At 56.7% G+C, this 13,083-nt stretch overlaps 1 protein-coding gene across 2 annotated transcripts in view; it reads left to right on the top strand.

Annotated features, from left to right (window-relative positions):
- KIRREL1 (kirre like nephrin family adhesion molecule 1) overlaps window positions 1-13,083 on the top strand; it is an 86,968-nt gene that overhangs the window by 67,073 nt on the left and 6,812 nt on the right. For both annotated transcript variants that reach the window (XM_084613243.1, XM_084613244.1), the window contains 8 exons: window positions 2,161-2,318; window positions 3,721-3,871; window positions 5,722-5,827; window positions 6,164-6,312; window positions 7,597-7,724; window positions 7,822-7,948; window positions 8,593-8,693; window positions 12,757-12,955. In XM_084613243.1, coding sequence (XP_084469369.1) covers window positions 2,161-2,318; window positions 3,721-3,871; window positions 5,722-5,827; window positions 6,164-6,312; window positions 7,597-7,724; window positions 7,822-7,948; window positions 8,593-8,693; window positions 12,757-12,955 — 1,119 coding nt within the window. The remainder of the gene's footprint in view (window positions 1-2,160; window positions 2,319-3,720; window positions 3,872-5,721; window positions 5,828-6,163; window positions 6,313-7,596; window positions 7,725-7,821; window positions 7,949-8,592; window positions 8,694-12,756; window positions 12,956-13,083) is intronic.

Raw genomic sequence — 13,083 nt, forward strand, 5'->3', positions numbered from 1 at the left:
GTAATGGGGCTTTAGAAATCAATCACAAAGTGGCTTTGTACAAAGAAAAGCAACTTCCCCAGCTCAGTTTCCCGGCTGACAATCAGCTGTCAAAGCCTGACTTCACTTACACAGAGCCCGCAAACAGGCCTGTGTCTTTTTTCGTGCTGCTAATCAGTTTCTCTTTATTAGAGCATCATCAATTTTTCAGTGTCATGCGGCCTGGATTCATTAAGACGTGCGGTGGTTGAAAGAGCCACCAAAAACCTCCGCTCGCTGTGGAGTACAACTTGGTAGGGCTTTTTTTAAAGCCCCTTTCCCTGCTGTAAGAGCTGCAGGTCCAAGACAGAGCTCCTGAGCAGATTACATAAAGCTCTCATTAAAACACAGATCTCTCTGCATATTTCATCTAACGGAATAGCACATGTAACCACCTTTAGATAGCATCTCTGGCTAGGCTTCCTGTCGTGTCTCTGTGTCTGTCACAGAGGGCCGAAAACAGGGGCGAGTGCTGATCAGGGATTTTTCGGCAAAATGTTTTTTTGCTGGCTTCAGCAAGACTGAAATGGCTGGCGGGGAAGGTCTGGTTTCAACAAATGTCCCGACTTGAAAAGCCGTTTAGGAATCGTCATCATTTTTCAAAGGCAAAGTTTTGATGTCTCAGTTCAGCACGACTTTCTGGTTCAAAATGTCCCTTCATTTGTACTAAGGAGAAAAGAAGCAAAGGGTTGAAACTGAAATGACATATGAGGCGTCGTGATTGACCCAAAACAATTTATTTTTTCGGTTCACAAAAAATTTCAAAATTTTACCTTTGATCCCCAATTTGAGCATGGAAAAATGTTTTAAATCTTGAAAATACACATGGGATTGGCAGTTCTCTCTCCCCTCCCTGCCTTAATATCGGGGTGTGACCCGCACTGCCCCATCCGAATGGAGAGTGGTTCATTTCCTGGGGTCAAACGCCCAAGTTGGAGCTTTCTCTAATGGGGCCAGAACAATTGAGGCCAGTTTGTGCGGGTTTTCAGGTTATATTAAAAGGATGGTCGGAGCTCAGGATGGTGTGAGCTGGTCACCGTAACGGGGTTGAATGAATCCCTCCCCCAGCATTATCTGCCCAGTCAGCCAGGTGCATTATGGGAGCATTCAGAAGCACCAGCTGTTGACCAGGGCTGAAGTCAGAGTACTGGGCTGATGGACTAGTGGTCTGGTCTGGTGCAGATGCTGGGGTGGATGGACCAATGGTCTAGTCTAATGCTGGACTGGATGGCTCAGTGGTCTGGTCCGGGGCAGCAGTAAGTGGGATGCTGGGGTGGATGGCTCAATGGTCCGGTCCAGGGCAGCAGTAAGTGGGATGCTGGGGTGGATGGCTCAGTGGTCCGGTCCAGGGCAGCAGTAAGGGGAGGTGCTGGGGTGGATGGCTCAGTGTTCTGGTCCGGGGCAGCAGTAAGTGGGATGCTGGGGTGGATGGCTCAATGGTCTGGTCCAGGGCAGCAGGAAGGGGAGATGCTGGGGTGGATGGCTCAGTGTTCTGGTCCAGGGCAGCAGGAAGGGGAGGTGCTGGGGTGGATGGCTCAATGGTCTGATCCGGGGCAGCAGCAAGGGGAGAAGCTGGGGTGGATGGCTCAGTGGTCTGGTCCGGGGCAGCAGTAAGTGGGATGCTGGGGTGGATGGCTCAATGGTCTGGTCCAGGGCAGCAGGAAGGGGAGATGCTGGGGTGGATGGCTCAATGGTCTGATCCGGGGCAGCAGGAAGGGGAGATGCTGGGGTGGATGGCTCAGTGGTCTGGTCCAGGGCAGCAGGAAGGGGAGGTGCTGGGGTGGATGGACCATGGCTTCGCTCAGATATGGCATGAACGGTGTAGATTGCACCCAGGGGCTCAATGCTCTGCCACAACATGTTGACCCCTGTGTTCCCTGCACGCTGACCCCTGTGTTCCCCACGTTCCTGATGGTGCTTGGCGAGTTTCTTCCCCCACTTCGTCTGGTCCGCGATTTCTCCCCCCGTTGCCTCGCCATGCCCACTACCCTGGGGGCCGTGGTGTGTGTAGCAGGGCCGGGAATATATTGTGGGCGGCAAGGGGTGAGGGGTCAGCCAGCGCCGGGGTGCACCGAAGCCCCAGCCGCGTGCCGGATCTGAGCCAACCCGGCACTCACCTGCCTCTCTCTCCGCTGCTGCCAGTTCCCCCTGAAGACCCGGTGATCGACGGCGCCCCCGAGATCCTGCTGCGGGCTGGCACCCCGTACAACCTGACGTGCCGGGCTCACAGCGCCAAGCCTGCCGCCACCATCGTCTGGTTCCGGGACGGGCTGCAGCAGGACGACACCAGCATCAGCACGGTACAGAGCCCGGCCCGCCCGGCCTTTGCCGTTCCCCACGAGCTAGAAGATGCCGAGGGTGGGGAGAGAAGGCAGGTGGATCCCTCCTCCCCTGGGGAGGCGCAGCGGGGTGGCTGGCTCCGTTTGAAACCCCTGCAGGAAGGACACAGGAGAGCAGCCCCTCCAGGGCACAGCCCTCTAACCCACCTGCGCCACTCAGAATCCTGGGCCCCTTTTTTCCTGCATTCATGTAACGAGTTAGAGAGGTCTCAGTCCAGCCCAGGGGAGCGAATAATGACTGCCCGTCCCCGTCAGCCCTCATTAGCAGTTGGCCCTCGTTAGCACGTGGCCTGAGGACGGAATGGGCCACGGAGGCTCAGCTCCCCTTCCACCCCGGAGGCGGACGTCCTGCTGGGGATAGTGGGGCAGCTCATCCCTCCCACTGCACCTGCTCTGGGTGCGTGCGGACATCTCGTGCCCCAGGGCTGTCACCGGATCCTTGTTAATTGCTGGAAGGAAATGCGGTCCCCTCCCCCTCCCACTGCCTCTTTAATTGGTTTGACTAGTTTTCCTTTCCCCTGACAGAGCTGGTTGCCCTTTCCAAGAGCACTCGAAAGCCAAATGTCCCGCTCATTAATCCCCACACAGTTTATGGTGCGAGAACATTAATCCTGATGAACTTGTGGGGAATTTTATGGGCATGTCACGGGCGAGTGGGGGAGCGCCATTCCAGGCGAATTCGGAAACCATTCACTGCAGCGTTAGCACTTGCCGGCCTGGCTCCGACCCCCCCGGGAAGTCCTGCCCACCGAGATTCTCCCCAGCAGTGGCGTCATCAGAGAGTTTGGGGTTGTTTTTTTTCAGCGACAGAGTACCGTCTAGTGGTTACAGCAGGACACCTGAGTCCTCTCCCCAGCCTTGAGAGAGGAGTGGGGTCTAGTGGTTAGAGCGGGTGGGGACTAGGCGCCTGGATTCCTCGGTTCTGTTCTCAGATCTGGAAGACGAGTGGGGTCTAGCGGTTAGAGTTGGGGGGATTGGCATAGGATTTCTGTGTTCTTCCACCAACTGTAGAAGAAAGTGCTGTCTAGTGGTTAGAGCAGTGAACTTTAAGTCAGGACTCCTGGGTTCTCTTCCCAGCTCTGGCTGGGAATGGGGTCTAGTGGTTAGAGCAGCAAAATAGAAATTAGGGCTCTTGGTTCTTCTCCCAGGCCTGGGCTGGAGCTTAAGTCTGGTGGTCAGAGCAGGGGGAAGGGAATCTGGGCTTGTGGACACTGTGCCTGACTCTGCCACTGACATGCTGTGTGGTCTTGTGCATGTCCCTTGCCCTCTCAGTTTCTCCACCTGGGCAATAGGAAGGAATAGCACCAAGTGCCCCCCTTCTGCCAGCCCTATGGTTTGATCGTCTCCTCTTCCCTGTGGACAGGAAGTGTTAGCAGATGGCAAGAGGGAAACCACGGTCAGCCAGCTCCTCATCAACCCCACAGACGCGGACATCGGGCGGGTCTTCGTCTGCCGGAGCACCAACGACGCCGTCCCGGCCGGCAAGGAGACCTCCATCAAGCTGAACGTACACCGTGAGTCCAGCCCCCGCCCTGCTGCTGGGCTCCAGGGCCCCGCTGGACGGCAAGTGCAGGAGCAGTGGGAATGGGGCCTGGTTCCTCACCTCCCTTCCCCTCATCAGTTACACCAGCGTGCAGTGGGTGCAGAACACTGCCATTTACACCCACTGGGGTAAACGACCAGGTGAGGGGCAGGGGGCAGCCCACAGGAGGCTGTGTCTGCATTGGGGAAAGAAGCCACCCCAGGGCACTGATCACATCCAGTGCTTGATTCATAGTTAGAGGGGTGTGTAGGAGGATAGATAGATAGATAGATAGATAGATAGATAGATAGATAGATAGATAGATAGATAGATAGATAGATAGATAGAGGGAGTGTCTGGGATGGATGGATGAACAGATGGGGTATCTGGGGATAGAGGGATGGTTAGAGAGGGGGTGTCTGGGGATAGAGGGATGGTTAGAGAGGGGGTGTCTGGGGATGGATGGACAGGCGGACAGACAGAGTGGGGGTGTCTGGAGATGGATAGATAGAGAGGGGGTGTCTGGGGATGGATGGATGGACAGACGGGGTGTCTGGGGATGGAGGATGGATAGATGGATAGAGGGGGGTGTCTGGGATGGATGGACAGACGGACAGACAGGGTGGGGGTGTCTGGGATGGATGGACAGACAGACAGACAGGGTGGGGGTGTCTGGGGATGAATGGACAGGGTGGGTGTCTGGGGATGGATAGAGGGATAGAGGGGGTGTCTGGGATGGATGGACAGACAGACAGACAGGGTGGGGGTGTCTGGGGATGAATGGACAGGGTGGGTGTCTGGGGATGGATAGAGGGATAGAGGGGGTGTCTGGAGATGGATGGACAGACGGACAGACAGAGTGGGGGTGTCTGGAGATAGATAGATAACTGCTCTGCCAGGTTCTTAGGGTTATGTGCATTGGTGTCACCCTAATTTCCACACTTTGGAACCCCAATCTACCTTTTGGTGACAGAATGCCCCCTCTCCAGCCGGTCCCAGCTGGGCAGCCCCATGGCACAGGGTGGGGCGGGACGCTCATGCTGGCGCTGCCTAGCCACACCTGGCCCCGGGGCGGCTGGAGGAGCTCCGATCGTCCTAGGTTTAGAATCACTGTGAGATGCGGGGCTGGGAGGCTCTCCGCTGGCTGCCCCGGACAGCTCTGCATGTCAGGCCCCCCGCCCAGCCCCCCGGCACGCTGTGACAGCACCCGGTCCCACGAGCGTGACTGGGCAGCTGCAGGCCACCGGGGTACCGGGGCGCGGGGCCACCCTGCCTGAGAGGCACAAACAGCCTGCAGGACGCACGGGGGCCAGGGCGTGGGGGCCAGTGGACGGAGCACAGGACCGGGACTCAGGAGCTGGGGGTCTCCAGGTCTGCCGCTGATCTGCTTGGGCAAGTCTCTGCCGGCCGCCCGCGGAGCGGAGCCGGGGGATGGCGCTGGCCTGCCGTGCGGGGCTGCAGCGTTGGCCGCTCAGGATTTCCCCGCTGTGTCTGCGGCCCAGCACTGACCCCCAGTGGCTGCTGTGGGGAATCGCAGCTCTCACGGGACCCGAGAGGCAGCTGGGGTGCGGCGTTTCCCCTGCCACGTGGCACTGACCGGAGGAGGCTGATCCACAAACTGTCCACCCCTTGGTTTTCCATTGAGCTTCTCCTGGAGCTCCCCCCAGCGTTGATTTAAAGACCCCCGCCCCAGCCAGGGAAAATCCGCCCCGTGGCTCACTGGGCTGGCAGAACAAGCAGCTCCCTGCACCAGGCTCCACCCTGGGGACCTTTTTTGTCCCTGCCTCAGTTTCCTTCCCGTGCGTCGTGCCAGTGACGGCTGTCTCCGTCTCTCCCTGGCAGATCCCCCCACGGTCACCCTCTCCATCCAGCCCCAGACGGTGCAGGAAGGCGAGCGGGTCGTCTTCACCTGCGTGGCCACAGCCAACCCGGAGATCAGAGGCTACAGGTGAGGGGCGCGGGTGGAACCAGCGGGGATACAATTAAATGGGAGTCCCCGGGCCAACCAGCTCCTGAATCCAGATTCCCGCTAGCATCACAGCACTCAGCTTCGGCCCCTGATGCCTCCCCCACACCCCAGTGGATTCGAACCGTTCACTGATGGGTTACACAGCTCCGTAGCCCATCATCAACCCGCTGAGCCGCCTCCCTCCTTGGGGGGAGGAGCCTCTCTCTGTGTCTGCCCTCCCCTTCCCCCCAGGGGGAGGAGCCTCTAGCTGTGTCTGGCCTCCCCTTCCCCCCAGGGGGAGGAGCCTATCATCATGTCTGCTCTCCCCCCCCACAGGTGGGCCAAGGGTGGCGTGATCATTGAAGAAGCCAAGGACAGCAAGTACGAGGCGCAGGTGGATTATTCCTTCTTCACGGAGCCCGTCTCGTGCGAGGTGCACAATGACGTGGGAAGCACCAACGTCAGCACGCTGGTGGACGTGCACTGTGAGTGCCGCAGGGGGGCAATGCGCCCCACCACTCGGCCTGGGCGGAGACGAGTCGGGGCTGGAAAAGGGGGGTTCTGCAGGGAGGCGGATGGGCACAGGCAGAGCCCAGGGTGCTCGCTGGCTCCCCGGGTACCAGCCAGCCTAGTGGTGTGTCACCTGAGTGCCAAACCCGGCCCTGAGCACACAGAAAACAAGGCCAATGGCGGGACTCGAACGCAGGCTTGTTAGTGCCAAGGGCACAGACCGCCCCACTGCCTGAGCCCCTTGAGCTGTGCCTCAGTGGGCAGGGGCTGGAGGCTAGTGGGAGCCATGAGCACACAGGGACACACGGGGCATGCTCACGCACGAGCCTTGAGCACACGGGGACACACGGGGCATGCTCACGCACGAGCCTTGAGCACACGGGGACACACGGGGCATGCTCACGCACGAGCCATGAGCACACGGGGACACACGGGACATGCTCACGCACGAGCCATGAGCACACGGGGACACACGGGGCATGCTCACGCACGAGCCTTGAGCACACGGGGCATGCTCACGCACGAGCCTTGAGCACACGGTGACACACGGGGCATGCTCACACACGAGCCTTGAGCGCACGGGGACACACGGGACATGCTCACGCACGAGTCTTGAGCACACGGGGACACACGCGGGGACATGCACAAGCAAGCCATGAGCACACGGGGACACACGGGGCATGCTCACACACGAACCTTGAGCACACGGGGACACACGGGGCATGCTCACGCACGAGCCTTGAGCACACGGGGACACACGGGGCATGCTCACGCACGAGCCTTGAGCACATGGGGACACACGGGGCATGCTCACACACGAGCCTTGAGCACACGGGGACACACGGGGCATGCTCACGCACGAGCCTTGAGCACACGGGGACACACGCGGGGACATGCACAAGCAAGCCATGAGCACACGCCCTCACACACACGAGAACACACACACACACAAGCCATGAGCACACGCACGCGTGCACACACAGACACACACACACACACCCCCATGTGGACACAGACATAAGCTATGAGCACACACCCGGGGATGGACACACGGATGAACCACAAGCAGGGGGGTGAACACACATGGCGACACATGGACACACAAGCCATGAGCACCCAGACATGTGGGGACACGCACACACACGAGCCATGAGCCCACCGGGACACACCCACGGCAACGGGGACACACAGCCACGTCCACCCATGGGAGCCAGGAACATACCTGCGCACCCAGGGCCGCTGACGTCTCTCTCTTGCAGTTGCCCCTCGGATCGTGGTGGACCCCAAGCCCACGACCACCGACATCGGCTCGGATGTGACGCTGACATGCGTGTGGGCCGGCAACCCCCCGCTGACCCTCACCTGGACCAAAAAAGAATCCAACATGGTAATTCCTCTCCCAGCGCCCCATAGCCCAGGGGCTCGCACGGCCTGTCCCCCGCCGCACACGCCCCCCTCTCACGCTCCGCCCTGTTTGTGCCCAGGTGCTGAGCAACAGCAACCAGCTCTACCTGAAGTCGGTGACGCAGGCCGACGCTGGGCAGTACATCTGCAAAGCCATCGTGCCCAGGATCGGCGTGGGCGAGCGGGAGGTCACCCTCTTTGTCAATGGTGAGGCCCTCTGCCCAGGGTATTGGGGAGCAGGCTGTACCCCGGTGTTCATACCCACAGTACCCGGGTATTCAGACCCTCAGCTTGGTACCCTGGGCACGATGCCCCAGTATTTGGACCGACTTGGTACCCTGGGCACAGTACCCCAGTATTCAAACCCACAACTTGGTACCGAGGGGCAGTATGCCAGTATTCATGACCATGACTGGTACCCTGGCATAGTACCCCAGTATTCAAACCCACGACTTGGTACCCTGGACATGATGCCCCAGTATTCGTACCCACGACTTGGTACCTTGAGTACAATGCCCCAGTATTCATGCCCATTGGTACCCCTGGCACAGTACCCCAGTATTCATACCCATTGGTACTCTAGCACAGTACCCCAGTATTCATGCCCATGACTGGTACCCCTGGCACAGTGCCCCGTGCATGGGACTCCTTATCTCTCAGAACACTGCAGCATGGCATCCCATCTCCTACTCCCTCCAGGGATGCTCTCCCCGGCCTGCTGTAGCTCCCCATTCTTGTTAACTAATGAGCCTGGTGCGATGCTCCACAGCCGTGGAGTGCCCGCTCTGCCCCAGGCAGTCTCTGGCTTACGGTGCCCATTTTAAGCAGCTGTTTCTCCCCCCCCCCCACAGGCCCCCCGATCATCTCGAGCGAGGCCGTTCAGTACGCTGTGCGTGGCGACCGCGGGAAAGTGGAGTGTTTCATCGGGAGCACGCCACCCCCCGACCGCATTGTGAGTGCTCTCCTGGGGGGGCGCTCTCCACAGGGGGCGGGGCGGGGGGCAACCCGGCCTGGGCTGGGGACCCTCTAGCTAACACACCAGGGCAGCAGCAGCTTCCTTCCTAACCAGGACCTTGTCATCACGGTCTCTGTGCTTCTCAACGCTCCCTGGGCTGAGGAGCGGTGCCTGTTGCCTGTGCCAGAGAACGGAAGCCAGTTTATGCACGAACAGCTCCGCCAGTCCACACTCGCCAGGGTTAGGGACTGCAACGGGGAGCTATCCCACGGTCCCTGGCTCTGCTGCCGGAAGAAGGCATGCTGGGAGATTTGTGAAGGACGGTGGTGGGTGGGCCGAGTGGAACCTTTCCAGCTCGTCTGTATCCACTTTGGCTCTAAGCACGGTCAGCCTGGAGTGGCCCTTAGCACAGATGCAAGCTGCCTGGTGCATGCGGACGTAAGATGAGCCACAGTCCTTGAGGCTGGTCAGTTTAGCATGGTCAGTTTCTCCAATATGGACTAGCCTAAATTTAAGGCACTCATGTTGTCCTTGGAGTTTATGCTGTGACATCCCCATGGGTATATCTGACGCCAAAGTCTCTGGATTCATCAGCACGAGTTACCACGGGTTGAGATACTGGACCAGGTGGGACCCATCCATGGGCTCATAAACCTCTCTACACCCTCCAGCCACTAGAGAGAGACAGAGAGTCGCATTGGCATCAATAACGTGGGAGCTGGTTGGAAAATTGAATTTTTGTTCCCTGGGAAATTCGGAAATTCCCCAAATTAATTTTTGTTCTGAATTGTAACAAAAAAAATCAACATTTTGAAATGTGGCACAGAACAAAAAATTCCCCCAAATTTCTCTCCGAAACCATTGAGATGTTTCGGTTTGAGAAGGCAAAACCATTTGGTTCCAATAATGCTGATTCTTTTCAACGTGGATATTGTATTAAAATAATAAATATAACATACATTATCTACAATAATAAATACAATACAGTAGAGCTCCTGTTTAGCGAACTAATGGGGGATTGAGGAATTCATAATGTCGAAAAGCTCATAAAATTGAACATCTCAAAGTTGAGGGTGATACGGTGCACATGTTAATTTATTAATTGTTCAGTGATTGTGTACATAATGAGTGGTAACAGATGGGTTAAGGGTGCCGGATTTTCCTTTATTTGAGAAAACTGCAGCTCTTCTTCGTGGCTGCTAAATCTCTCAGATTTTTCAAGCCTCTACAGTCGCTTGAACGTTAGCTGATGGATTGTAGCAGAAAGATGGTTCTTGTAAGCGATCATTCATAAGGTCGATGTTCCTAAAACTGGGGTCCTGCTGTACATAAATATAATATACTATTAACATTAACATTTTACTATAAAATACAAGTTGAACCAAAATGAATCAGAGCAATGAATTCGAAATGGCACCTTTTGATGTTCTGGAAATGAGAATATTGAAATGATTCGTCAACACTGTTGAAATCGACAGGTTCCCGTGAAATATTTCAATTTTGCCCAAACTGCGTTTCTGTTCCGTCTAAAATTTTCAGACCCGTTCTAGTTGCACTTGGATACGGCCGCGTTGGCTGTGGTGGAGAAGGAAGGGGAGGCTGGGAGAAAAAGGAGGGTTGAATGAGGCCGGAACGGAGGGGTAGTGGGAAGCAGACAGAGTCGGACATTTGGAGTCAGAATGTGCAGGTCCCCGAACCCCACCCCTGCTGAAGGCTCCCAGCAAATAGTCGTTTTCCCTTCACAGCTGCGATTATTGTTTCCTAGCACTCTTAGGCCAGCTGCATCTCTTCCCTCTCCCCCTCAGCTGTAAATAGTTAATTGCAAGAGCAATCACTGGGTGAGACGAGCACTCTTGGCTTTGCCTTGGGATGGGTCACTGACCAACCTACAGCCAGATCCTGCGGGGAGGGAAGGGGATGTGATGGCTTTACTCGGATCAGGTCAGAGCGGCTGCTTTGGAATGGAGGGAGAAGGAATGACGTGATTCAGGAAACAAAGAAACTGCAGTTTACACAGAGGAGCAAAACCGCTAGCAATCAGCAGCCTGAAGCGAGGTCCTGTTCTGGTGTGGCACGAGCACGCCCCCTTGTGGGGACACCGGGACTTGACTGGTCGTGCAACTGCAGTGTAACCTAAAGGAGAAGCCCTGCCTGGCAGCGTCTCTTTAAAAAAACCCAGCCTCGTTACTGCCCCATTAAAGCAGCTCGATTGAAAAATAAACACAGTGGCGGGGAAGGCTTACATGCAGTCTCCTCAGGTGACCGTGGCTGTATGGCGAGCCCAGGGCACGCGCTGGTCCTGCTTGTGCTGGGAGAGTTACAATGGCCCGTGGTATGAAATGTTTATTACACCCTGGCCCCGTGGTGAGCAATGGGGCTGCAATAACCACCCGGAGGGGCCTGCATTGTGCTATTTCCTGAGCTGAATTTGTCTCGGAGCTCAGCAGTATTAACATTGCTCACATGTCGCTGTTTGCTTTGTCTGCATCGCTCTGTCAATCTCACGCTCCCTGTCTCTGCCATTCTTTCACATGCCTTTGTCTCTGCTCCTGTCTCATCTGCCTGTCTTCTATCTGTCTATCCCCATACGCACCCATCTACCTGCCTGTCTTCTGTCTGTCTATCCCCATACGCACCCATCTACCTGCCTGTCTTCTGTCTGTCTATCCCCATACGCACCCATCTACCTGCCTGTCTTCTGTCTGTCTGTCCCCATACACACCCATCTACCTGCCTGTCTATCCCCATACGCACCCATCTACCTGCCTGTCTTCTGTCTGTCTGTCCCCATACGCACCCATCTACCTGCCTGTCTTCTGTCTGTCTGTCCCCATACACACCCATCTACCTGCCTGTCTGTCCCCATACGCACCCATCTACCTGCCTGTCTATCCCCATACACACCCATCTACCTGCCTGTCTTCTGTCTATCTATCCCCATACGCACCCATCTACCTGCCTGTCTTCTGTCTGTCTATCCCCATACGCACCCATCTACCTGCCTGTCTTCTGTCTATCTATCCCCATATGCACCTATCTACCCGCCTGTCTTCTATCTGTCTATCCCCATACGCACCCATCTACCTGCCTGTCTTCTGTCTGTCTATCCCCATACGCACCCATCTACCTGCCTGTCTTCTGTCTGTCTATCCCCATACGCACCCATCTACCTGCCTGTCTTCTGTCTGTCTGTCCCCATACACACCCATCTACCTGCCTGTCTATCCCCATACGCACCCATCTACCTGCCTGTCTTCTGTCTGTCTGTCCCCATACGCACCCATCTACCTGCCTGTCTTCTGTCTGTCTGTCCCCATACACACCCATCTACCTGCCTGTCTGTCCCCATACGCACCCATCTACCTGCCTGTCTATCCCCATACACACCCATCTACCTGCCTGTCTTCTGTCTATCTATCCCCATACGCACCCATCTACCTGCCTGTCTTCTGTCTGTCTATCCCCATACGCACCCATCTACCTGCCTGTCTTCTGTCTATCTATCCCCATATGCACCTATCTACCCGCCTGTCTTCTATCTGTCTATCCCCATACGCACCCATCTACCTGCCTGTCTTCTGTCTGTCTATCCCCATACACACTCATCTATCTGCCTGTCTTCTATCCCCATACACACCTGGCTACCTACCTGTCTATCCCTATACACATCTATCTATCTTTCTGTCTATCCCCATACACACCCATATATCTATCTGTCTGTCTATCCCTATACACACCCATCTAGCTATCCCTGTCTACCCACCTACCTGTTGACACAGCCCTGGTGCCGCCTCCTGTGTCCTCAAGTTGCAGATGGTGGCTGAATGGAGGAATCCCACCATGATCCTCCCACATCCCCATTCAGTTTGGGACAGGAAGTGAACGGGACGATCGTATCCTACTGGAACCGCGGGGGGCTGGTGGGCTGTAGATACCCAGCTGGGATTTGGCCCGGATGCTAGGGTTCTCCCGGGTTAGCGGAGGTGTGATGGGGCAGGAGCTCTCAGCCCTGGGAGCTGACCAGGCCTTTCTCCCTTTTGCACGCCCCACCCGGCGATAGGCCTGGGCCTGGAAGGAGAACATCCTGGAAGCTGGCACACTGGAGCGCTACACGGTGGAGAGAACCAACACGGGCAGCGGGGTCCTCTCCACCCTGACCATCAACAACGTGATGGAGGCCGATTTCCAGACACGCTACAACTGCACGGCCTGGAACAGCTTTGGGCCGGGGACGGCCATCATCCAGCTGGAGGAGAAAGGTAGCAGGGCGGGGAGGGAGTCAGGACGCCTGGGTTCTATGCCCAGCTCTGGGAGGGGAGTGGGATCTAGTGGTTAGAGCACAGGGGGCAGGACGCCTGGGTTCTATGCCCAGCTCTAGGAGGGGAGC

The sequence above is a fragment of the Lepidochelys olivacea genome (genome assembly GCF_965140295.1).
Source record: "Lepidochelys olivacea isolate rLepOli2 genome assembly, chromosome: 24".
Taxonomy (NCBI): domain Eukaryota; kingdom Metazoa; phylum Chordata; order Testudines; family Cheloniidae; genus Lepidochelys; species Lepidochelys olivacea.